This window comes from Miniopterus natalensis, chromosome 22, assembly GCF_054644295.1.
Source record: "Miniopterus natalensis isolate mMinNat1 chromosome 22, mMinNat1.hap1, whole genome shotgun sequence".
NCBI classification, from domain to species: domain Eukaryota; kingdom Metazoa; phylum Chordata; class Mammalia; order Chiroptera; family Miniopteridae; genus Miniopterus; species Miniopterus natalensis.
In genome coordinates this window covers 12874486-12899283 of record NC_142102.1, presented here as the reverse complement: position 1 = coordinate 12899283, position 24798 = coordinate 12874486, and the positions used below count along the sequence as shown (strand labels likewise).

The 24798-nt window shown below is 45.8% G+C and overlaps 2 protein-coding genes and 1 long non-coding RNA gene across 3 annotated transcripts; all 3 read right to left on the bottom strand.

Annotated features, from left to right (window-relative positions):
* Positions 1-437: 437 nt before the first annotated feature.
* On the bottom strand, positions 438-9633 carry C22H15orf40 (chromosome 22 C15orf40 homolog). Its single transcript, XM_016215655.2, has 4 exons — positions 9601-9633; positions 6897-7023; positions 4815-4942; positions 438-4231 (listed from the first exon to the last, which is right to left on the bottom strand). Exons 1-4 carry the CDS (start codon positions 9631-9633, stop codon positions 4136-4138), a joined length of 384 nt encoding a protein of 127 aa, XP_016071141.2. The 3' UTR covers positions 438-4135.
* A 284-nt stretch (positions 9634-9917) lies between these two features.
* Positions 9918-23719, bottom strand: BTBD1 (BTB domain containing 1). The gene is made up of 8 exons (XM_087829224.1): positions 23316-23719; positions 21341-21497; positions 18322-18427; positions 17407-17604; positions 16657-16849; positions 12287-12374; positions 11199-11345; positions 9918-10727 (listed from the first exon to the last, which is right to left on the bottom strand). The coding sequence occupies exons 1-8, from the start codon at positions 23717-23719 to the stop codon at positions 10572-10574; spliced, it is 1449 nt and encodes a 482-aa protein (XP_087685350.1). The 3' UTR covers positions 9918-10571.
* Positions 13301-16647, bottom strand: LOC107539250 (uncharacterized). Its single transcript, XR_001603382.2, has 2 exons — positions 15484-16647; positions 13301-15103 (listed from the first exon to the last, which is right to left on the bottom strand). It is a non-coding gene; the product is annotated as an uncharacterized LOC107539250 (long non-coding RNA).
* Positions 23720-24798: the final 1079 nt, after the last annotated feature.

Below are 24798 nucleotides of genomic sequence, written 5' to 3'. Positions count from 1 at the left end.
GTGGTGAGATGAGCTTTTTGCCTTTTTATTATTGTCTTTCATACCCATTGGAAAAGGTTTATTCGGTTTAAAAATAATATTCAGAGTACAAGTTTCATTAAAGGAATTAAAAGGCAACTTCCTAAATCTGCCTTCTGCCGCCTTCCCTCATGCTCCACTCTAGGCCCGAGGCTGACTTCTCCAGGTACGGCCTCTCCACGCTCCGGATCCAACTCGCCCCTCCTCTCCCCCCTTCCTGAAGAGCCATCCTTTCAGGTAACAAAAAATAAAGGCCCTAATAAACCAAGTATCACACTCGGTGAACTCACACTCAGCAACCAGCCAGTGCTGTTCCATGAAAATAGGTCTTGACACTACAGATATTTAGCCTAGAGAGTTAACAGCATTGGTAACTCAGTCCTCACTCATACTTTGACTCGATCTAAATTTGACATAAACATGTTCCCTTTTTTTACTAAAGTAAGGTTGCACTACATATAAAAATACACACACATATACCTATATTATTCTTTGTTTACACAACAGAACAGACATCAGCCCAGGTCAGCAGTTATAGAATAACTAGTGATTTAATTTTAATAACATTCTATAGTATGGACTTGCCACTGACAATATGATCATTCTATAGGTAGACACTTAGGTTGTTTCCCCTTTTTTGCCCCTACTAACAATAGGGGCTGCATTGCTTTTGTCCATATATCCTTTGGTGCTTTTCTGTTCTCTGGGGTAGTTTCAAAAGTAGAATTGTTGGGTTAAAAGGACTGGTATTTTTAATACATGCTGCCTCATTTTATAAAACACTGTAGCAATTCAGTCCTATCAGGAACACATACATACGCATAGACCTGTCTCTCCTCTCCCTCCCTAGGACTCTGCTTTAGCATTATGGTGCCACCTATTGGATGTAAGTTGAAAATGTAGGTTCTTAAATTTTTAGTGGCTAGGCACATGTATATAAAAGAAACTCTGAACTGGGGGCCATGGTGGGTCCCAAAATTTATATTCTGCATTACAGTTCAAGGAACTACTTAACCAAAATCCCTAGAATTTGTAAGAGGGGGGATGATGGGAGCCCACAGCACAGAAAACGACTGCCTCCTAAAGTTTGTTGAGTTTTTAGCTGTTGCAAATTTTGAACACTGCAAAGGTGCCACCTACATGCTCTGGTCTCTCTCCAGCCCCTAGCAGGCAAAGGAGGAAAGGCCCACAGGAGTCAGAAGTCCAGGTTTTCTGCCCTTGACTCCAGGGGCAGGATGAACCAAGTTTTGCTTTCTCAGGTTCTGTCAATGTATGTATGGTGTGGGAAAAACAATGTACGTACCTTAATTAAAAAGTACTTTCTTGCTAAAAAAAAAAAAAAAAATGCTAATGATCATCTGAGTCTTCAGGGAGTCGTAATCGCTTTGCTGGCGGAGAGTCTTGCTTCAATGTTAGTAGCTGCTGACTGACTGGGGTGGTGGCTGCTGAGGGCTGGGGTGGCTGCGGGAATTTCTTAAAATAAGACAATGCAGGTTGCCTCACTGACTGACCCTTCCTTTCACGGATGATCTTTCTGTAGCATGCGACGCTGTTGGATAGCATTTTACCCACAGTGTAACTCCTTTCAAAATTGGAGTCAATCCTCTCAAACCCTAATGCTGCCTCATCAACTAAGCTTATATAATATTCTAAATCCCTTGTCGCCATTTCAACAAGCTTTACGTCATCGTCACCAGGAGATTCCATCTCAAGAAACCACTTTCTTTGCTCATCCATAAGCAGCAGCTCCTCATCTGTTAAAGATTTATCATGAGACTGCAGCAATTCAGCCACATCTTCAGGCCCCACTTCTAACTCTAGTTCTCTTGCTATCTCCACCACATCTGCAGTCACTTCCTCCAATGAAGTCGTGAACCCCTCAAAGTCATCCATGAGGGCGGGAATCAACTTCTTCCAAACTCCTGTTATCGTCGATATGTTGACCTCGTCCCACGAATCACGAATGTTCTTAATGGCATCTAGAATAGTGAATCCTTTCCAGAAGGTTTTCAACTTACTTTGCCCAGATCTATCAGAGGGGTCGTTATCCACAGCAGCTAGAGCCTTACGAAACATATTTCTTAAATAATAAGACTTGAAAGTTGAAATTACCCCTTGACCCATGGGCTGCAGAATGGATGCTGTGTTAGCAGGCATGAAGATAACTTTGATCTCATCATACATCTCCTTCAGAGCTCTTGGGTGAACAGGTGTACTGTCAATGAGCAGTAATATTTTGAAAGGAATCTTTTTCTCTGAGCAGTAGGTCTCAACAGTGGGCTTAAAATATTCAGTAAACCATGTTGTAAACAGATGAGCTGTCATCCAGGCTTTGCTGTTCCATTTATAGAGCACCGGCAGAGTAGATTTAGCATAATTCTTAAGGGCTGTAGGATTTTCAGAATAATAAATAAGCATTGGCTTCAACTTAAAGTCACCAGCTGCATTAGCACCTAGCAAGAGAGTCAGCCTGTCCTTGGAAGCTCTGAAGCCAGGTGTTGCCTTCTCCTCTCTGGCTATGAAAGTTCTAGACGGCATCTTCTTCCAATATAAGGCTGTCTCATCTACATTGAAAATCTGTTGTTTTGTGTAGCCACCCTCCTTAATTATCTCAGCTAGGTCTTCTGGGTAACTTGCAGCTTCTCCATCAGCACTTGCTGCTTCACCCTGCACTTTTATGTTAGAGAGACGACATCTTTCCTTAAACCTCATGAACCAACCTCTACTAGCCTCAAACTTTTCTTCTGCAGCTTCCTCACCTCGCTCAGCCTTTATAGAATTGAAGAGAGTTAGGGCCTTGGCCTGGATTAGGCTCTGGCTTACGGGAATATTGTGGCTGGTTTGATCTTTTATCCAGACCACTAAGACTTTCTCCATATCAGCAATCAGGCTGTTTTGCTTTCTTATCACTCGTGTGTTCATTGGAGTAGCACTTTTAATCTCCTTCAAGAACTTTTCCTTTGCATTCACAACTTGGCTAACTGTTTGTCGCAAAAGGCCAAGCTTTCGGCCTATCTCGGCTTTCGACATGCCTTCCTCACTAAGCTTAATCATTTCTAGCTTTTGGTTTAAAGTGAGAGATGTGCGACTCTTCCGTTCACTTGAACACGTAAAGGCCATTGTGGGGTTATTAACTGGCCTAATTTCACTATTGTTGTATCTCGGAATAGGGAGGCCTAAGGAAAGGGAGAGAGACCTGGGGAGCCGCTGGTGGGTAGAGCAGTCAGAACACACACATTTATGGGTCAAGTTCACCGTCTTACATGGGTGTGGTTTGTGGTGCTACAAAACAATTACAATAGTAATGTCAAAGATCCCTGTTCACAGACCACCACAATAATGAAAAAGTTTGAAATATTGCGTGAATTACCAAAATATGTCACAAAGACACAAAGTGAGGGAACGCTGTTAGAAAAATAGCACTGATAAGACTTGCTGAATACGGGGTGGCCACAAACCTTCAAGTTGTTTGGAAAAAACGCACCCCTCTGTACCTGCGAAGTGAGGCAAAGCGAGGTGTGCCTGTCCGAGTCTTGATTATTCTTAGTTGTTCACGAAACGCTCAAGGGTTTCAAAGAGACGCAGAAAACATTTTTGCATATAGATAAGCATCTTACAATATAAAGACTGCAAGAACAGTGGCGAGTCTTCCTGTCACTTGTAAACTGGCTTAGAAGGCAATTTCGTAAGTGCTGTGAATACAGTCGGGATAAACTGCATTCGAGTGGCAATCAGGGCATCTGTGCACCAGCTGTCACCCAGCACAGTTTGATCCTGAGTGTCTCTCAACTTCCAGACATCAGAAGCACCAATGTAAAATGAAAGGGGCTGGACCAGGTCCTCTTGAACGGCCTCCCCAGCTGTTATTCCGTAACGCCACTGAAATCAGAGTAACGTGTTCCAAGTGATTTGGGGTCCAGGATTTTAGAACCTATATCCAATGTACAGTACCTTTAAATTTCCTACTTCTCTTTTTGAGAACTGCTCTTATTCAAATACTTTTTTTTTTTTTTTACATGTTCTTCTGTGCATTTAACTGTATTTTCCTATTTAGCAGCCTCTTCATCATTAGCAATAAAAAAGTTTCTCAAGGATGTCTTTTTTTCATTTCTTACTTTTATTTTTTTTCAACTTCTTTCTCCAGTTTCTCCAAGATCTCTTCTGGAGTTGTGGAGGCCAAGAGCTTCACCACTTTCTCACGAGACTTACCACCCTGGATTAAAAGGAAAAGGCAGTGTGAGAACAACACGCTAAGCTTTCTAACACCATTAGAAACAGGACTCAGTTGTCTGCATTGCAGACATGTCCTGGTGGGGCTCCCACAGGTGGCCTGCAGCTTTCCTGACAGCTTAGCTACCACTTTCTCCCAGCCACTGTGATCTAACCAAAGACTACTTCTCAGATTCTACCTTACTACACATTTTACAACTCTCCAGGGTTTTTAATTACTTGGAAAAGGGGGGGGGGGGGGGCAGTATTTTAAAAATAACTGAAGTGTAATAATCAAAACTACTGAGCCATGGCTCAGTTGGTTGGAGAGTCGTCCTGGGCACCAAGAGGATGTGGGTTCTACTCCCGGTCAGGGCATGTACCTACGTTGCTGGTTCAATCCCCGGTTGAGCGCGTATGGGAGGCAACCAATCGATGTTTCTCTATCACATCAATGTTTCTCTCTCTCTCCCCCTTCCTCTCTCTCTAAAAAAAAAAAAAAAAAAATCAATAATAAAACATATTCTTGGGTGAGGACTGAAAAAAAGATGAGAGAGAGAGAGAGAGAGAGAGAGAAACAGACCTACCTTATCTAAAACCACATCACTCTTCCTGAGTTCTAAAACCTTGGAGAGATAGCGACAGAGCTCAGCATTAGCCTCCCCTTCGGATGGAGGCGCAGCAACAGCTACACTTACAGCTTCAGCTGTCAAATCTGGAATGAACACAGTGGGGACTTGATCCTCAAGTTCTTCAGGAAGGGAGGATATTTTGTAAAAGAGTTTGCACTGGCACACAGCAGGTTTTCAACTAATAACTGTTAGAGGCAGACATGAAGGATTAAACTAATCAGACCTGAGGGGAACATAAGCATGACACATATGCCTCCACCATTACAGAAAACAAACTCAGAAAAGATCAGTATTTACCCCCATCCCGCTGACCAAGATGACCTAAAGAATCCTAGGCAGTACCCTGGATTCAGGAAACTGGAAAGTGCACTTATCTGATAGGAAGCACTCCAGATCGGGAGACGGGAGCTGGGGGGTAGCCCCAGCAATGTCACTGCAGGAGGGTGAACAGTCCGCTCACTGGGCTGCACAGGGTTTTTTCAGGACAATGGGCGCACTGGGCTAGATTTGTCTCTTACGTGAAATGCCTCTTTAATGTTTTCAAATTGTAATGTTCAATAGATATTTACAAAGCACTTACACACACTAGTTTTAAGGGCACACAAACATGTTTCAAGGGCTTTACAAAAATGTTAACTTGTTTAATCCTCGTAACTTTGTGAAGATAATGCTAACATTATCTCCATTTTACAAATGAGAAAACAAGAATTAAGATGGGCCCACGGTCACATGGCTAGAAAGTGATGTTGTGAATCAAAAATATATTTGAATTCATGCTTTGACATCCAGGGACAAAGACACTGCTTCTGAAGAGTGGTCCTGACTCCCCCATCAATACAGCCTTTATAAAGGGCAGCCTGCCTGTGGTCCTCCACTGTTATTTCTGAAAAGTATTTGCTCAAAGCAGTTTGCAAGTGAGCTTGAGCTGGTCCTACACCTGGGGTTACTCAGGCATTTCCACACACTCACACTTATGAGAAACCTGGCTATAGAATCCACAAGAATAAGGTAAAACCACCGTCGTCCTATACTGTCACTGACTCTAAGGGGTACGTTTTCTCACATTTTAATCTCCTTGAAATCCAGATGTGTTTATAACAGATGGAAATAAAGTATCTAATTGATGCAGATTTTGTCTTTCTTAGCGGTCCATAAAATACATCTGTACTTATAGTTGATGGCATCTTAGATCTGATGAAACATGGTATTCCAACAGCAGACAGCGTCCACAGCGACCACTTAGAAAACGCTGGCCAAGGAGGGGATGGCCAAGCCGGCATAGCCATTCACACAACTGGTCCTAGCACCCCAATTCTGAGGTCTTGTTTTCAAAATACTTTTTAAAATCGAAACACAAAGCTTTAGAGGTGAAAAAGGCCTTCAAGATCATTCAGATCAATGGTTTTCAAACTTTTTTCCTCACTCAAAATTCCCTGCCACACACACACCAATTTCCCTTAAATCCCAACATTTAAAACAGCTACTCAGAAACCCTGTCTGCCCCCCTCCCCACGAAGAGATTTCCTGAGGCACCTTTTGGGCTCCAGGCAATAACTTGAAAGCTTTTAACTTAGTCCAATGATTCCATCTGACAGATGAAAGAACTGGACCCAGAAATGTTCTGTATCATTCTGATTTAAAACAAGTTGATACGGGAGTTGACAATCAAGGCTCTCAGGTCTCAGGTTTTCTCTCCCTCCTTGACCAATGATTTCCACCAAAACACCTCCTTTCTTTCTCTGCCCAATGCCTCCAGTTCTGGAACAGGACAAACTAATAACCTAAGCTACACATCTCTTTCTAAAAAAAAAAAAAACACACCCATTTTTAAAAAGGAAAACATACCATGGATTTTTTTCATCTAATCTGGCATGCTTTACACATGGTCTATTCCCTTCTAAACACTGGTATCAGCATCTAGAACTTAGAAACGAAAAAGCCTCTAACTGCAGATGTGAAAAATACACTCAACTGTATACGCAGGGCAAAGGCAAGAGGTGGTTCACACGTGACTCCCACCCCAGCCTCCAGAGATACCTGTCACAGCGTTTTGTTTGGAGCCAGGTTTGGCGTGGATGGCGATGGTGACACAACCCTGAGGATCCACTGCCACGGGACCTGAGCGAGGACGGGGTCTCTCTGGCTCCTTGCTCTGGCTTTTACCCTAGAAGGAGACCGACAACCACACTTTACAACTCTGAAGGTCACAAAACGTTTCTCCCGCACGCTTGACTCGTCCCCTACTCCCTTTTCTTTCTTTCTTTCTTTCTTGTTTTTTCAATGTCTTTATTGATTTCAGAGAGAGGAAGGGAGAGGGAGAGAGAGAGAAACATCAATGATGAGAGTCACCCATCGGCTGCCTCCTGCACGCTCCCCACTGGGGATCGAGCCCGCAACCCGGGCCTGTGCCCTGACCGGGAATCGAACCCGATCGCCTGGATCCGAGGTCGACGCTCAACCGCTGAGCATCACCGGCCGGGCCCCTACCCCCTTTTCAACCTTACCCACCGCCAGCCAGGTTGACCGGCCCTGTCCAGGCATCCCGGCCACGTGGCGCGGTTTCCCAGCAGCCCTTCCGCGGAGCCTTCCCATCAGCCCCCGCGCCGGCCTGGGGCGACCCGCCCCCTGCAGTTCCCTCTGAGCTTCCCGCCTGTGTTTGGAGCAGCAGCTTTAACACGTCCCCTGACCCCTGACCATCCCCCCCCCCGCACGTGCAAAGGGCCTGGGGACGCTCTGCACCGTGTGCAAAAGCAGAGAAGCCCCCACGCACGTTTCTGTCTCACGCGGCTTGAGCTAATGGGCTGTGAGCACGCGGGCCCGCGAGCGCGCGTGGGTGTGATGTGGGGGAGAGGGAGGGAGGGACGGCGGGGACGCTGAAGCCCACGACCACGCGCCCCCGCTGTGCGACACCTCCCCGTGGGGCCCCCGGGAGCTCCGGCCGCAGCCAGGGGACCAGAGCCCGTCCCGAGCGCGCGGGGCGCCCCCGCGGAGCAGGGAGGCTGCGGGGCCCGGGTTCTGGGCGGGAGGGGGGAGGGGAGCGCGGGGCGGGGGCCGCGGCGCACGGAGCCCCCGGCGGCGGTCGGGAGAGGGCGGCCCCCGCGTCGCCGCGGGGCCGGTACTGGCCTTGCCCGTCGCGCCCGCCTTCCTGGGCATCTCGGCGCCCGCGGGGAGCCGGGCGAGGGCCCGAGCGCCGGGGCCCGCCGCGCGCCGCCTCAGAGCGCCGCCGCGCCCGAGCATCCCGCGCCGGAAGCGGCCTCTGCGCCTGCGCTCCCCGCGCCCGGCGGCCTCGGGACGCGCCTCGGCTCCGGCGCGAGGGCGCCACCTGCCGGCCGGCGGGAGCACGACTCGTGGCTCCCGGGGACCGCGGGGCCCTCCAGTCCTGGAAAGGGCCCAGGGCGCCCCGAGACGGGGAGCGCCCCCGGTGCCCGGCGCCCCACAGTGCAGGCGAGGAGGCCGACTGGGGAGCGGGCGACCCGACTCCGCTGGGGGCGGCGGGCGGAGGGGCCGTGACCCGGAGGCTGAGCAGGGCGACGCCCCCTCCTTGCTCCGCGCTGGCAGGTGCGGGTCCGGCCCCGAGGGAGGAGCCGGGCGTCTTCCTCCAGCCACGGAGCGGGGGTGCGGGGGGCCGAGGCCCGGGGGCCGCGTGGGGAGCGGGCGCTGAGACTCCCCCCCGCCCCGGCCGGGGGACCCCGGGGCAACCACAGCGCCGTAAAGCTGCAGAAAACGCGGCATTGCCCCGGGACCCAGAAAGCACCTCCCCGACTCTGGCGCGGGAGGCAGACCTGCCCCAAGTAGTGCCCCCGCCAGTGACCTTCAAACAGGCTCCTCCGCCCGCGGGGCGCGTGAGGAGCGCGGTGCTGTGGCCGGAGCGCGAGAGGGCAGCGTGGGGCGGTCACCACGCCCGCAGCCACCGCGACACTAAGCAGCAGGCGGTCTCCACCCGCCACAGGACAGACAAGCAGCCTCCGCCTCCGCCTCCCAGGTCCCAGCGGGGGGAGCCCCGAGGCCGGAGGCCCGGTGGAGACGGGTGCCGGCAGACCTACCGCAGAGGCGTCATTCCCTGTTCATTCCTTCGGTCAATTAAGTTAAACCGCAGCTACCTAGAGCCCTTGTGCCAAAATAGCATCTTACACTGAACTTTTAGAAGAAAAAGGCAAATGACAGAAAAATATAAATGGGTAATGTTTATTAAAAATTCCAGGGATGTCCCATATCAGTAAACAGTGCCATTCCTGTGCCTGCTCTAGCGACCTTCGGCCAGTCTCCGCTGGGGGCCAGCGCTGGGAGCCCGAGGGGCCTCTCTGGCACACCCTCCTTTCTCAGGCAGTGCTGGCCGGGTAACCAAACCTCACATCCCAGGCATTTCCGCTAACGAGGCTCACGTCCATGAGGTCATGGTACCAGGGTAGAAAAACTTCCCTTTTCTTCAGCAATTCCAAGAGACCTCTGCCACAAGCTGCCTCTACCTTCTTAAAAATATATAATGAAATGCTACTTTAAGTGAAAAAGTTTATATCCTCATTATTTAGAAAACATGAATTCTAGTTGATACTTAAAAGTGATTTTTAACCATCTTCCACAACTATTTGATATACCTTGAACGTAATTACACGTAAGTTTTTTATAACTGCTTTCAAAAGAAAAAAAGAATGTTATTTATATAAAAACTCTGCTTTGTAAAAAAGTGTACAAATATCATTCTGCCACATAGCCTTCCTGCCCCTTCCTAATCCGGCTGTACCTGGGACGTTGTGAGGTCATGAACATTGAGCATGGTTTACTTCTTGGATACAGCTGTGTAGGCGGCCAAGCACGGTGTCACTGCAGCAGGAGTGATTCTCTCGGATCTCTTTAAATTTCAAAGCAGTTGTTAGAAATGTTGGTGCCCTATTCTGTGTCTTGCTGTGTAAGGCCATCGTCCCAATGCTGAACGTACGTGTGTGTCTACGTCACCACCCCCCTCACCATCCTCACCTCTACCCTGGGCACTCTCAGCAGCATCCCCCATACAAACAGGTACAGTGGTGTGGTTCAGTGATAAAGAATCTAGTCTTAGACTATTCCTTAGATCCTTCTTTATATCACATTATTGTGAATCTGTACAAACTCCATTTGTAGTTTAAAACTGTACTATGTAACACATTAATATACTATTACAAAATATCCTTTTCTGTAAAAGCATTGAAAATTTTCTTAGGCATTTATTAGGCCTATTTCTAGCAATATTCCAAATGCTAACAACCAGATATTTCAAAACTCCAAATATAAGGTCAGTTTTCCTAATTGTCTGAAATTAGCTATTTGAGTTAATAGGAATTCTATAGGAATACTGACCCATGTCATCTCACCTAACCTTCAAAACAGTTCAAACAAAACGAACCAGCTATACAAAACAAAACTCTTTCAGTTATAAAACTGTTGAAAGACCACGAGTCAGTCTATGAAATTATACAAGATAAAGCTGAAACAGGTGGTGGTGTTTCTAAACAAACCCAGTTTTCTTTCCCCTAATGTTATAAGAAAATGGAAAATCTGCGTTGAAATTATACACAGATTTAAATAAACATTTATCTATCTCCTCTAAGAAACTAAGATGTTTATCTTAAAACTATAAATATTCATCACACTCAAACTTTTGTGTGTGGCCAGTTTTTTATGCCTTCGCGACTACACTGCACGGTATGGTTGAGCCAAGGTGTAGGATGTGATAAGCTATGTGTAGAATATTATTTCTGGGATCTGTCCGTCTTCTATTGAAGTGCCATTGTTGTTGCCAGGGGAACTGAAGAAGAAAAAGGCGGTCTTGCTAGCAGGTGTCTCGTGCACTACCTTCTTCAGCCCTTTCGTGCCATAGTGGGAATCTGGGCCCTAGGCAAGGACAGAGCTCATTAGCATGTTTCCTTTAATAAGCACTCAATTTAAAGTGGTGTTTTAATTCGATTACTGATCTACTCACATGTTACCTTATAGCTCCGGTATAAAATTTTATGTCAATCATTTAATGAAAATGATACTTTTGCTACAAAGGTAATTAATGAGTAAAATTACTGAATAGAGAGCTCAGCTATTAGAGAGCAGTGAAATGGTTTCAAGAAAATAGGTATGCCCTGGCCGGGTAGCTCAGCTGGTTAGAGCGTCGTCCCGATAGGCCAAGGCTGTGGGTTCGATCTCCAGTCGGGGCACATACAAGAAGTGACCAATGATGTATGAATAAGTGAAACGACAAACCCATGTTTCTCTCTCTAAAAAATCAATAAAATAAAATAAACTCGCTCTGTGACATGCAGGAGGAAAACATGGGCCCCGTGTCCACCGTCTGGAACGTTCTGGATGACTTACTTTGAGGGTTGCACACGCTGTGTAGCACACATTGGGCAGGATCTCTATGGGCTCTCTGAACATCACCCTGAACGTGCTGGCACTCCCATCACAACTAAATCCAGTATCATTTTGTCCCAGGGTTTGTTTTTTTTCATACTCAATGATCTGTAATTTTAAAGAGAGAGTTACATTTAAGTTAAACCAACTAAAACAAAGTTTCATAGAAGAAAAAATAATGAGTGATGTAAACTTATCAAATGTATTTCACTATAAACCTTAGCAGATAAGATTTAAAATGAGCAAGATTTCATCAGCACAGGTAATAATGCAGTTCTTCATGTGGAGCAAGGTGTCTTTGAGGTTCTGAGGTGTCTTACTCAGCTGTCATGGAACCAAGTCTTTGAATTGTTGTGTGTTCTGAAAACTAAAGATGCATTCTAATCACAACGTTCACCAAGGTGTTTACTATTAAAAATACTTTATTAATAAGATTTTAGATAGGGTAGTTTTTTCTGCTGATAAAAAGTTTGAAACATTGTTTACTTCTCTCATTTCTGTTTTTTGCATTTTAGTTTGCGTGCTACGTAAGTACAGCACTGCACATGTATAGTTTATAAATAAAAGGACATGTTGATGTGTTTCAAAAACAATTCACTGGGGTGTGCAATCAACAATGTGGGGACCTGGCCGACTGGAAGAAAGGGAGGGGTGTTTCACTTTCGTGCGGATCAGGTAGCAGGGTCGTATCTGAGTGACGTGAGGCAGGCAGGCAGGCAGAGATCAGAGCAGGAACAGGACAGCTTTAAGCCGCAGAGTGCAAAGGACCACCAGGCAGGCAGGGGGGCTTACGACGGCCAGTGCCCAGCAGGAAGGACTAAGGGAAGGGCTTCCTGGAGCAAGGAGAGCTCCTGTGTTAAAGCCCCCGTGAAGGACTCAGGACCCCAATTTTCTGAAACCAGGTTTTTTATGTCAATTGTAAACCAGAACTCTCTAGGCTTAAAATGCTACTAAGAGGCTTTCTGTTCCTTTGATAATTATACTGAATCTGGAGGGTGAAATGACAGGTTTGCTGCATTTCAAGATGAGATATAGTGGGGAAGAGGTACCTGTATGTTCACTTGATAGTCCGCGGGGCCATGGATAGACCCGTATAAGCCAAACCCGACTACAGAGACTCTTCTGTTAACCGTGAACCTGGGAGAGAACCGAATACAAAATGACACCACCACTCAGTCCTAAAGGCTTATATTATAAGCTTTTTAAGTGTTACCTGGAACATCTACTTTTGCTCATAAAAAGAAAAACTACCATGAATTAGACATCCTTGGAAATACCATCTGTTTACAAAAACAAAACAAAAAACTCGAGAGAATAAATTTTAGCTTAATGGGAACTGAAGGAGAACTTGTTTTCTTACTATACATTTTTGAGTCAAAGGAATTTGTTTAACCTAAATACCCACTGGGTGCCACGATTTCTGTCCCAGTAAGTTTGTACACCTCCTTCAGGAGCAGCCCCGCAGCCCCAGGCCTCCCTCCCCATGACGATCCTGCCTGAGGGCCTGCAGACTGAGAGCCTGGCCCTGGGGAAGCGATGGTCACCAAGGCAGTGTCCACCCCACGGCATGTACAGCCTGACGGAGGACACAGGGACGAATCATTGTAAATGGTGATAAGAGCTGTGAAGGAAGCAGGCTGCTGCAGCACACATTGGTGGCGGAGGGCTGGGGACAGGATTAATTAACAGGTAAACAGGTTGAGACTTCACAATAGAGCCACCAGCAGGTCCAGTGCGGTCCTAACAGTTAAAAACCAGCACCTTAGAGTACTTCCTGTGCCGGCGCCAGGCTTCAGTCCTTCACATGAATTACTTCCTTCAATCACCACAGCTTATAAACTAAGGAACGGTATTATTTTATTATGTACAGTTTTTGTCACTGGAGAAGCCAACTGCCTCGATCAGAACGTGTGGCAAAGCTGGGCCACATTCCAGGCCTCCTTGGGCCAAAAGCCCATGTTCTCACCACTATGTTAAATCCCAGGACACCATGAGGACTGCCTTGAGCATATTATTTATATGCCTTTTTTTATTGTAAAAAAACAACATAGTCTCTTTAAAAAAGAAAGAAAAGAAAGTGCAGTTAAACAAATGAGGAAAATGTAAAGGATCTCTCGCTCCACCATCCAGAGCCCCCACTTACCCGCTGGTACATTTCCTTTCCACTCTGTTTTTAATAGGAAAGCAGGTTTTTTTTCTATGTACAGGCATTATTTTTAAAACCATGTCAGAATGTATTTTTATATCTTCTTTTTCATGTAAAAAGGTAAAAGATTAGTGCCAACTCACTATACTAATAACCCCTGCTTGTTGGGTAAGCCAGGCTGTCACCCGCAGGTTTGGTTACCACCTAACAAGGCCATGACGAACCACCTCACAGCCACGTCATTCTGCAGAGCCCTAACTGCTGCCTGAGAATAAATCCCTGGAAGCAGGAATCCTGGGGAAATGAAAGGCATATTCCTAAGGCTTTCGCTAAACATCATCAAATTGATACAACACTCTACACACAAGAAATGACAATCATTTCCATCTCACATGAACAACCACGAGTATGTTCATTTCTTTTTGCCGTTGAGAAACTGATGATTAACAAAGTCTATGTTCCTTTGATTATTAATGAGTTAATAATTTCCTCATGCTTACTGTCTACTGGGTTTTCTCTTTAATGAAATACTCACTCGTGTTCCCCATTTTCCTCTGAAAGACGACGTTATATAGTTACTTACGCCTTGTCAGCAACACCCATCACAAAACGCTCTGTCATTTACCTTTTGACTTCACGGTGCACTTGGGCATGAAAATGTTAAATTCTTCATAGTCAAATTATGACCTATGCCAAGTTTAGAGGCTTATCTCCTCATACTAAACACACACTGCCCTGTTCCAGCACCTCTGTGGCTTTGTTTGTTTAGTGTTACAATTCTAATGTATACAATTTTGGTAGAGGGCATCAGTAAGGATCTAACTTTATGTTCCTGGTGGCTGACCGGCCCTCACCTTCTACATGCTCACCATGTTAGGTGAGCTTCTGAGGTCTGTAGCATCTTCCATACAGCACTGAAGTAGTGTAGCTCTAGGGTACTTACGTTTGATCCATACGCTCTTCTTAAAAAAGAACCATTTACTCTTCCAGATACCCATTAGAATAAATTTGCCAAGCCACTCCTTCGCCCAAAAAACATGTGACTTCTGAAAACACTGGCCCGTCTGGAAAGACACTGATCCCAGTCGAAGTTCTACAGTTCTCCGTAAAGGTTCTATACTGTATGCTTCTTATAGGATTTAACCCCACCAATTGTTATTTGTTACTACGGTACGTGGAATCTGTTTTCACTCAATATTGTAATGCAAAATTTAAACTTTTTTTTGTGTGGCAAAACATATAACAAAATGCACCATCTTAACTACATTAAGTGTAGGTTCAGGGGCGCTAAGTCCATTCACACTCTTGTGAACCAGCACAACCGCCACCTCTCTAACTGAATTCTGATGACATAGAGAATATCACTGGTTGCTGCATGCATATTTCATAAGTGGTCACCATGCTCTTATTGGTTCTAATACATTTTTATTGATGCTGAGGTGGTTCGGGTGGGTCAGTTGTTCTCAGAAGCCACAAGGAGGCTTTGTTTTTACAAAGGTTTGGGGGCACTATGGCAGGGGGCCAGGGACACCAGACTTACGCAGTGCTTAGAGCAGTCTCCCAAAAAGTCCCATCAACGTGCAAGTGTCCTGTCAGAATTCATGTGGTGAAACGCTTGTTTGTAACTACGAGATTGAACACTGCTAAGAACAGCAAGGTGAGCAGGCATCCCTGTCTTGCGGTTTCAACAGTCTTACGGCAGTGTCCTTTGAGACCTAGTCTGTTAATGATTATACGGGGAACGAAGGTGAAACTTTACCAAGTCTTTTTAACAACTACTGAAATAATCAAATTTTCCTTCCTAGATTTGCTACGATGGTGAATTATATTAATAAATTTCTAATATCGAGCATTATTTCAATCTACAAATAAGCTCTATTTGCTCATCAGTATTACTTTTCCAAGGTACTGCTAGAGTCAATATGCTAATATTTTACATGCAATTTCTCATCCTATATAAGTGAGATTCATCTACAAATTTTTTGTCTTGTCAGATTCTGGTGTAAGGATTATAGTTCTTTCAATAATTCACGAATAAGCACTTTCTCCTTTTAATGCTCAAGGAAACGATCTGTTCCTTGACGTTTTGAGAAAACTCACCTGTGAAAACCACCTTGTGAAGGGGCAGTTCTCTGATAACTTTTAGTTCCTTCCATGGTAATGGGTCTACTCGGGCTTTCTTCTTCAGTCAACTTTGATAACTTACATTTGCCTATAAAATGATCCATTCCATCAAGATGTTCAACGTATTAACAGAGTAAACCCAGAGTCAAAATAAAAACCTTCTCAGCATGTGATGATATTCCCATTATTTCTAAATATGTTTGTTTTCTTCACTACCTTTGCCAGAGGTTTCTTTCTTTTTAAGGAACCAGCTTATGGATTTATCAAGTCTATTATTTTTTTAATTCACTGATTTCTACATTTATCTCTCTCCTCACTCTCTTATTTTTTGCTATTCATTCTCTAGCTACTTGGGGTGAATGCTTAAATTATTTCTACTCTAATTTATTTAGTAAAAGTAGTTACTTATGACTGTTTCTTTTTGTGACACTCAGTCCATGTCCTCATGTGAGTTTTCAGACATGGCACTCTCGCCGGGAATGATCACTAAATGGTCCACAAGTGCTGTTCCACCTCCACCTTATCCAGTATCTGTAAGGGTCCCCTCCCCCTCGGAGTCCCATTTCTGACAAACTTGTTGTAAGTTTCTAGTTTCATATAAAAGTGCTATTAAATAAGTGAAAGTCCAAAAGGCATGTTTTATGAAAACTGGTATGTATTCTACTTTGACATTTAACCTAAAGAAACACAACAAAGATAATTCCTAACAGGATTATACACATGCATCTTTTAAGAATTTTTTCCCCTTTCAAAGCTTCTATAAATGTATACTGAGGTATTATTTTCCATGCAAAGTCTGTGTAAAGAAAACACTCACACCAAACAGCGTAAGATTAAAATGTATTAAATAAATTATAGCCCTAAGACTGTAAAAACAGCGTTTGGTCTACAAAGGTCTTGACCTCAGCGCACCGGCAGTGGGAATCCAATCAGAATTTGGGTGACAGAAGGCCCGGCCCAGCTCCTTCTTACTTCACCCGTCCCTCATGATCCAGTGAGGAGACCAGTATGCCTCGCTGACTTTTTCTTATATTAAATGAGAAGTGTATTAAACAAAGTATAAAATAAAATGTTGGTTAACTACCTCCCACAGTGTGAGGACAAAAGCCGCCTCGCCCACCGCCGAGTCCACAACAGCAGCCCAGGTACCTGATTCGATCGCTGGTCCCACTGTACCCCCAGCGGCTCTCCACTTGCTGGAACCTACTGATGCAGCATTCCTTTCCTCGGAGGCAGCATCTCGGTCGGTCTATGTAGTCAACTCGGGGTTTGGGATTGACCGTAAAATGAAGAAAGAGATTTACCACCTCACGATCTGACAAAATCCCAGACTGAGCAGGCCCTGCAGAAATAAAAACATAAACCTCAATGAAAGCACCTGGAGTTCGATTCCTACGGCTGTAATTCCACATGACGTGAATTCACATCTGGAAGGTGGAGAGCAACACTGACAGACAGGTCTCAGCACGGACAATCTTAGCCTTATATTTAATGGTACAGTTTTTCTAAATCCATTTGAGGTTAGCCTAATAAAATGTGAATGTTAAAATCATTAATAAATCACAGCTTAGATGAAAGCCTGGATTTTTCCATCCACTCACCTACTCTGAGAAGACACATTCCCTGTGGTGGGAAAAGGCTTACGATGGCAGCCAGAGCTATTTTTACTTCTCTGTTCCCCACCCAGTACCTGTCTGAGGTTATAATCCAAACAATGGGATAGTGCTTTCACTCTGAGGTTTAGACATCAGCAGAGGGCAGAGCTGAAGTGGGAAGAGCCAGGGAAGCAGCCTATCCTATGCCTTACAGGTTCCCATTCACTGCTTCTGAGGACAGGGAGACTGGCTGGCCGCCCACTAAAACAGTTTCACATAGATTTTGGTCAAGGTATAGCCTTACCGGCGGCAAACTCCTCAATGGTCATCAGCGGGAACCGGATCAAGGACAGTGCTTTTCCTAGAACTTTCTGTTTGTTTCCAAAGGTCACAGGCAATTGTTGTCTTTGACATTCTGCTTCTGCCCATCGCACGACAGCCCCAAAAAGCCGACTCTCTCTGATACTAAGTGTGTCTCTTTCTAGAACTGCGCAGAGTGTGTCTACAGGTGAAAAATACAAAACAAATCAGGAATACCTTGCTCTTTAACAAAACAGTCTGACCAGCTTGCTTATATAAAGTTTTCAAATCTCAGTAAAAATAGGGTTAGACTCGTAAAACTAGAGACTCCCTATTCCTCGTTGGCCGCGGCCCGCCTCGCCCTCCCTTCCCTCCGCAGGCCCACCTTCCTGCCCCACATGCCCAGCGCCCTCCCCTCGTCCTATCCAAAGTCGAGATCAGACCTCCTGTCAAGGTTTTCATAACACTTCCAACCTGAGGAACCTCTTTGTGTCTTGAATTTGCATAGTAAATTTTCTATATATCTAGTTCAGAAAAGGCAAAAATCACATATGGCATCTCTTCCAGCAATGTCTGAAATCTTAACTTTCATATACCTGTTCCCCGGTTCTCCAACTAGATGAGAGTTTCCGTATGAAAAGTTGTATCTTCCCTTTCTATTTTTTTTAAATAGGATCCTAGTAAAATGCTGTGCATACTAAGCAGTCAATAAGTATTTGATTTGACAGCTTTTAAAAGGCAAGGAGGTAGTTAAGACTTTTAGGAATATCTCACCAAAATAAAGAAAGCAAAACTCCTAAAGGGATAGACTTAGATCATCTGGAAAAAAACACTAGTTGAAGAACAGCTCGTCCACCAAGGCTGACTAGTGAGGCCTGACTGCACTTGCAGGTAAAATTTCAATTCACAGTGAACTTACCTATATCAATATCAGTAAACCCTTCTGCACTTATCGCATCGATCGTGCTCTTGTCTATGGTATCCAGACAAAGACTAGCGAGCTGAGGTTCATCAAACAGTCGAGCCTAAACATTAAAAAGACAGTAATTTTGTTTCCATAGTTATTTTGTCTTCAGGCTGTGTATTTTCAAAGTTAATACTGTAAATGGCTATAACTGCTAATTATGTAAAAACACCTATTTAAAATAGTTATAATATCTATATATTCTTAAAACTTTTCATTCCACAATCAAAAATGAATAACTGAAAGTACAAACGTCCTGCTGAGATAACAACTCACATCGACACTGCCAGCCCTGTTATGTGCATTTCCATATGCTGACGTACACACTGCCCACTTTCTTATGCACTACTTTTTGAATCCCGAAAGAACACTCTATGTCAGATAAGGGAGACACTGTTATTCCATTTTCCAGATGAGGACACAGAGGCTCACAGAGGTGTTCTGACTTGCCTGTTATCAAGCGAGCTATGTTGCAAAGCCAGCACATAAAGCCACGTCTTAGGATCTTTTCACTAAACAATAATATCAACTGTCAAGCATACTAGTACAAAGAGATCAGATATTTTTTTTCCATTTTCTGTTTTGATTGGTCGGAGAGAATAAAGTACAAGAATTTTAGAGCATGAAAGCTCTGGGAACCTAACCAAAAACTAGACCTGACGACAGAAGAGCAGATAAACAGATCCATATCACTTCATGATGGAATATTATACAACAACGAGAGTGAAAAGCTACAACTTCTCACTACAAGATGATGAATCCCACAAACTTAATGATAAGCAAATAATACATAGTGAACAACACAGTGCAGACTGTAAGATCCCAACAAAGCTAACCTAGGCTTTAGAAAGTCGGAAGTCAAGCTCACATGTGCTTCATCTGGATGCATATTATACTTTTTTTTATAGTTAAAAAGCTGGGGGAACAGGGAGTGGAATCTAAACTCAAGTGAGATTTTAAACACTGAAAAAGGAGATGATTATAGGGAGGCCAGTCCTTCATCCTGGCCTAGTGTCAGCTGTTTAATTTAACAGCCTGGACAAACACCAAATGCTCAGAGGCATTCACGCTGGATAGTCCAGAAACCTGCTGAGAATACTGCCAACTGGCTAACCACACTGTAAATGACAACATTATCTGGTGTGGCTGATGACTATTTAATTTTAAAGTAAAATTCATTTTCAAAGGATTCGATAACTCAGATGCTACTGAACAAATGATAAACATCCCTAAACCAAAAGGTTGCCTGTGTTTTATGCGGGAGAAACAAATACATTAAACACACTGGCTTAAATTTTAAATATATATCTAATATATGGTTCGTATTATGTTTATCCACATATAAACACATATTTTAAAAATCAGAACATTTCTTAAAACTATAGCATACTCAAATGTGTTTGTAAATGCTCTTCTTAGATTATACACCAAGCTTGTTTATATTAATTTGCTTAGTCAAATTTTTAATAAATTTTAGCGCTAAATAGAAATCTGTATAACAAAATAAATGATGTATACATAAGTGGGATGATAGTGTCTGCCTTATGTAACCAGAGGGCTCATTAATGATCAAAATAAGTAATGCATTAGAAATTAGGCTATATGTGCTATATACATACATGTACGTGTATACATATGGGGGGGTCCAAACCATTTCAGAATAAATTACAATACATCATAACCCTTAGCCTTAAATACTTCAATGTGCATTTCCTAAGAATAAGGATATTCTCTTATTAGTGCTAACTTCGGTAAAAAACAATACAGTATTTTTATCTACTACCTGTATTCAGTTTTGTCAAGTGACCAAATAATGGTTTTTATAACATGTTCCTTCTAGCATAGGATCCCAGTTCATGTATTTTTAAAATATGAAAAATAGTACATTTATAACCATTCAAATTCTAGTATGAGCAAATATTTTAAATGGCAAGTCAACTATATTTTTAGTTACTTTCACGCAAAACTTCATCTTTCACTCGAAGAAAAACAAATTTCTGTAAAAATAACTTTAATCAGAGTAGCAATACTTCAATCACTCAGGTCATACAGGCAATAAATATCAAGTATCCTATGGAATCTACCGCAGCTACTTAGAGCCTGGCCTCATCACTGATAAGACATCACTGTGATGGTACCACTTCATCACAAGTGTCCTCCCTGTGCAAACCATGCTGGCCCAGCACACTGGCCCTTTGTGCTCAAGTGAAGCTGGGTCTTCTCCAGTAAATGAACAGGCCCAGTTCAAATGACTCACTTGGCAGGAGCAAGGAGTTCACATGACAGTTTGCTGGGTAATTCACATGACCCCACCAATAAAAATTTGGAGTAATACTGGGCTCTCAGACCAACAAGGCACTGGAAGGCTCCTTCTTTTGTCCCCCAGTGATCTGTTAACCCTTGCAACTCAAAGTGTGGGCCAGAAACACGAGCACCACTGGAAGCCTGTTAGAAACACAGACTGTCAGCCCCGCCTCTGACCTACTGAACCAGCAAGCCTATTTCAACTGTCAAAGTTTAGTTTATTGGTTTCTGAATTTTATGACTCAACTTTTAAAATAAAGTAGTTAAGTGATCATCTCTATACATAATGAAACCCCTTGGACCCAACAAAAATTGAGAAAAAAGATGTCTGAAAAACTTCATGCTACAGCCTCTCGATCACAGCTTGACCCACACTGGACCCTAATCCCAAGTCCAACTCTAAATAGCTACAGAACTTTGAGTAACAGCACCCTACCCATTATAAGGCTTCAGTGTCTTTTCCTATATGAAACTGTATTAACTCTAGCTGCTTTTCTACTGTAAAATCATATAAATCTGATATATTTCCCTGAATGGTACTATAAGAATAATTACATTTACTTTAAAATAATGATCTAGAACTAATTCACCAGGAAATATTAAACATTCATATATAGTTACACTCAATTTTCAAGCTACAATGGTACACAGCTCACATACATGGGCTTACCTGAGTAAGTAGCATAAAGGCATTATCTGCCCTAAGATGCTTGGTGAGGAACTCCACACAGTGTGCTTCCAAGGCTGGGACTGCGTATTTCTTAGCAGTATAAAGAGTGGTCATAACTGTTTCTGGGCCAATCTGAACTTCATCTGAATACAAAAATCTGGAAAGCAATTGGAAATTGCAGAGATGGTCAGCGGTGCGTTAGATAAGCAACCCATCAACATTCAACCTCTGGGGAATAGTTTCAAAAGACAATCAGCAAACTGAAAGCCTGAAAAGTGCATCAGACTTTACAGGGCCCCAGGGCACTTGCACACACACACCCTCCCTTCCTCTTACCAAACCCTGAGAGGCAGGCAGTCTCCCCAAGGTCCTGAGACAGGCCCATCTCTCTAAGCCAAAGTTTCAGAGGTCTTTCAGCACCCTATGGAGGCTGCGGATGACAGTGGCTCACTTACGGCTCCTCACTTAAGCAAATCTACAGAGGACTGAAGTTCACACCTCTAAATGTCGAAACATTCATTTGCTTCCAGATCGCAGTGTTTTCTTATTCTGGGCGTCTATTAACCTTTCAGCCTTATCCCAGAATTAGTATTAGGACCAAGACTAGAGTCCTGGGGCTTTGGAGGAATAAAATAATTTAATAATATCTTAAGTGGCCCCATGTTGCTATGTGCTGTGGGGAACTTAGGTCCAATTTTCTCTCAAAATACTATCACACCAATGCTGCCTTCCTCCAGTCTCCTGCTTCTTGACAACTAGGTCACTAGATAAATCACCTCTACAGAGCTGCAGATAAAGCATAAGAGTCTCGGCAAAGGCCTTTAATGTTAACTAATTCAACCTGTAAACACAATAAAACTATGCCCAAGCTAACCTGCTTTTCCACCTCGGCAAGAACTAACTATGAGGCATCTTTTTGTCACAGTCATGGGTAAGTACAGCACCTGTGTTTCACAGCCAGCCAATGCCTAAATCTAAAAATCAGTCTACCTATCACTTTCGGACGAGAACAACGAGAGAATCTGGAGGACAAGTACCATGACTACACTGAAAACAGGAACATGTCAAGGACCCTAAAATTAATTCACTTACTTGCTATGGATGGGAAAGGACTGACTGATTAAAAGCTTCAGTGAAGCCCGGCGAGTGCGGCTCAGCAGCAGAGCATCAACTCAGGAACCAAGAGGTCACCAGTTCCATTCCCGGTGGGGACACATGCCCGGGTTGTGGGCTCGATCCCCAGTAGGGGGCGTGCAGGAGGCAGCTGGATTGATGATGTTTCTCTCTCATGGATGTTTCTATCTCTCTCTCCCTCTCCTTTCCTCTCTCTGAAATCAATAAAGATATATTTTAAAATCTGCTTAAAAAAAAAAAAAAAAAAAAAAAAAAAGCACAGCCAGCCCGGCAGGTGTGGCTCAGCGGTTGAGCATCGACCTGAGATCCGGGAGGTCGCGGTTCGATCCCCGGTAGGGGCGCGGCGCCATCGCCAGCAGGGGGCGTGCGGGAGGCGGCGCATCCACGACGCTCATCACCGAGGTTTCTCTTTCTCCCCCTCTCCCCTAAATCAATAAAAACATATGAAAGGAAAGAAAAAAAAAAGCAGAACCAGTTCAAGCCCACGGGGCCTCGTCTACAAAACGCTGGCTCATTCCGGCCTCTTTTCTCCCCGCTGCGTGCTGATGGCGGACACTTAGCGCTGGTGGGAAAGGGGTCCGAGTTTCGCGCGTGTGTGTTTTGCGGGGTTTTTTTTCGTGTTGTTTTGTGTGTTTTTTTAAGGAAAAGAAACAAAAGGGCCATGGAGTCGGGACCCGACAAGACCGTCGCCCAGCCCCCGCCCTGCGACGCGCGTCGGGACCACCGGCCGCCGCCACGCGCGGGGAGGGCGCCTCCCAACGGCCGGGCCCCGCAGGCCGGGCGGGCGGGCGGGCGCCGGGGTTCCCGCCAAGGTCGCCCCAAGGCCGCGCGGGCCGCTCACCTCAGCAGCGCCAGGAAGGCGGCGGGCTCCACGTCGGGCAGCTCGATCTCGGCGGACGTGGTGGCCATGCCGCCGTTGAACATGGCGTCGAACACGGCGCTGCCGGCCGCCAGCACGAAGCGGTGCGCGGGGATGCGCTGCGGGCCCCCGGCGGCGGCGGCGCCCGCGCGGCCCTTGCCCAGCACGAAGCGCACGTCGCTCAGCAGCTCCGAGTTGAAGAGGAAGGCGAAGCGCTCCTTCAGCGACGCCTTGGTCGCCTGCCAGTTGTACAGCGGCTCCCGCTGCAGCGGCAGCGGCGGCCCCAGCGGCGGCGGCTGAGGCGGCGGCGGAGGCCCCGCGGCGCCCGCCTCCGCCTCGGACCCCGGGCCCTGCTCGCTGGGCTCGGCCGGCCCCAGAGAGGCCATCCTCCCGCGGTGCGGCTGCCCCGGGCTACGGAGAGCGCGCCCGCCGCCCGGCCGACATCGCCCAGCCGCCCCGCCGCGCCCCGCCCCCGAGGCTTCCGGGAAAGGCGCTTCCGGAAGCCGCGCGACCCCGCCCGGCCGGAACTGCGGCGCGCGCCCGCCCGCCCGCCGCGACCTGACGTGCGCGACCCCGCCCGGCCTGACGCCCGCGCGCCCGGCGTCCGCCGTGACGTGCGCGCTCCCGTCTGTCCCGATATGACGTACGCGACCCCGCCGAGCCTGACTTGCGCGCGACCCCGCCGCGGCGACCTGACGCCCTCGCGCCCGGCGTCCGCCGTGACGTGCGCGCTCCCGTCTGTCCCGACATGACGTGCGCGCCCCCGCCAGCCTGGAGCGGGCTCGCGCGCGGCCAGGCCCAGCTGCAGGTGCAGCCTCGCACCTGGGGCGCTGGCAGCCGCCGCCTCGCCCTTCCCCCGGGCCCTTGGTCGCCACCTCCAGCTCCAGCTCCAGCTCCAGCGCCCCTCGGGGACCTGGGACACTGGTTTCTGGGCCGTCCCCTCCAGGAGTTTCTCCCCTTGAAGTGGAGGGGTCCCCCGCCCCCGCGACCCCTCCCCGCGGGCCTCGCGTTTGACCAGATGCCATTGAACTCAGTTCACCGCTCGTGCAAAGTGTGTGCAAAGGCACTGGGGGTGAACTACAGCGACGAGCGGAACACATGCGCTCGCACCAAAGGAGCTAATAAAAAGGGGGGGGGGGGACGGGACAGACCCATGATGACCCGCGCAGCTAGAAATGAAACTTATTAGGGGGATTTAGAAAAAAATAAATAAGAAATGCAGCAGCCAAGGCGGTTTGCTATACCCTAGACTAAATTCGGCTGACTTAGTGGGGGGTCTCTCCCTCTCTCTCTCCTTTCTCTGCTTGTCATTGCTTTTTGGAACGCAGCCTAGGAAAGTCGTCTACGTTACCATGTGTCCTGGTTTATAATTAGAACGAATGTGAGGACTTAGAAAAAACAGACCTATTGGCAAAAAAAAAAAAAGAAACCCCAAAAAAACCACATTTAGTGCAGCTCTAGAAAA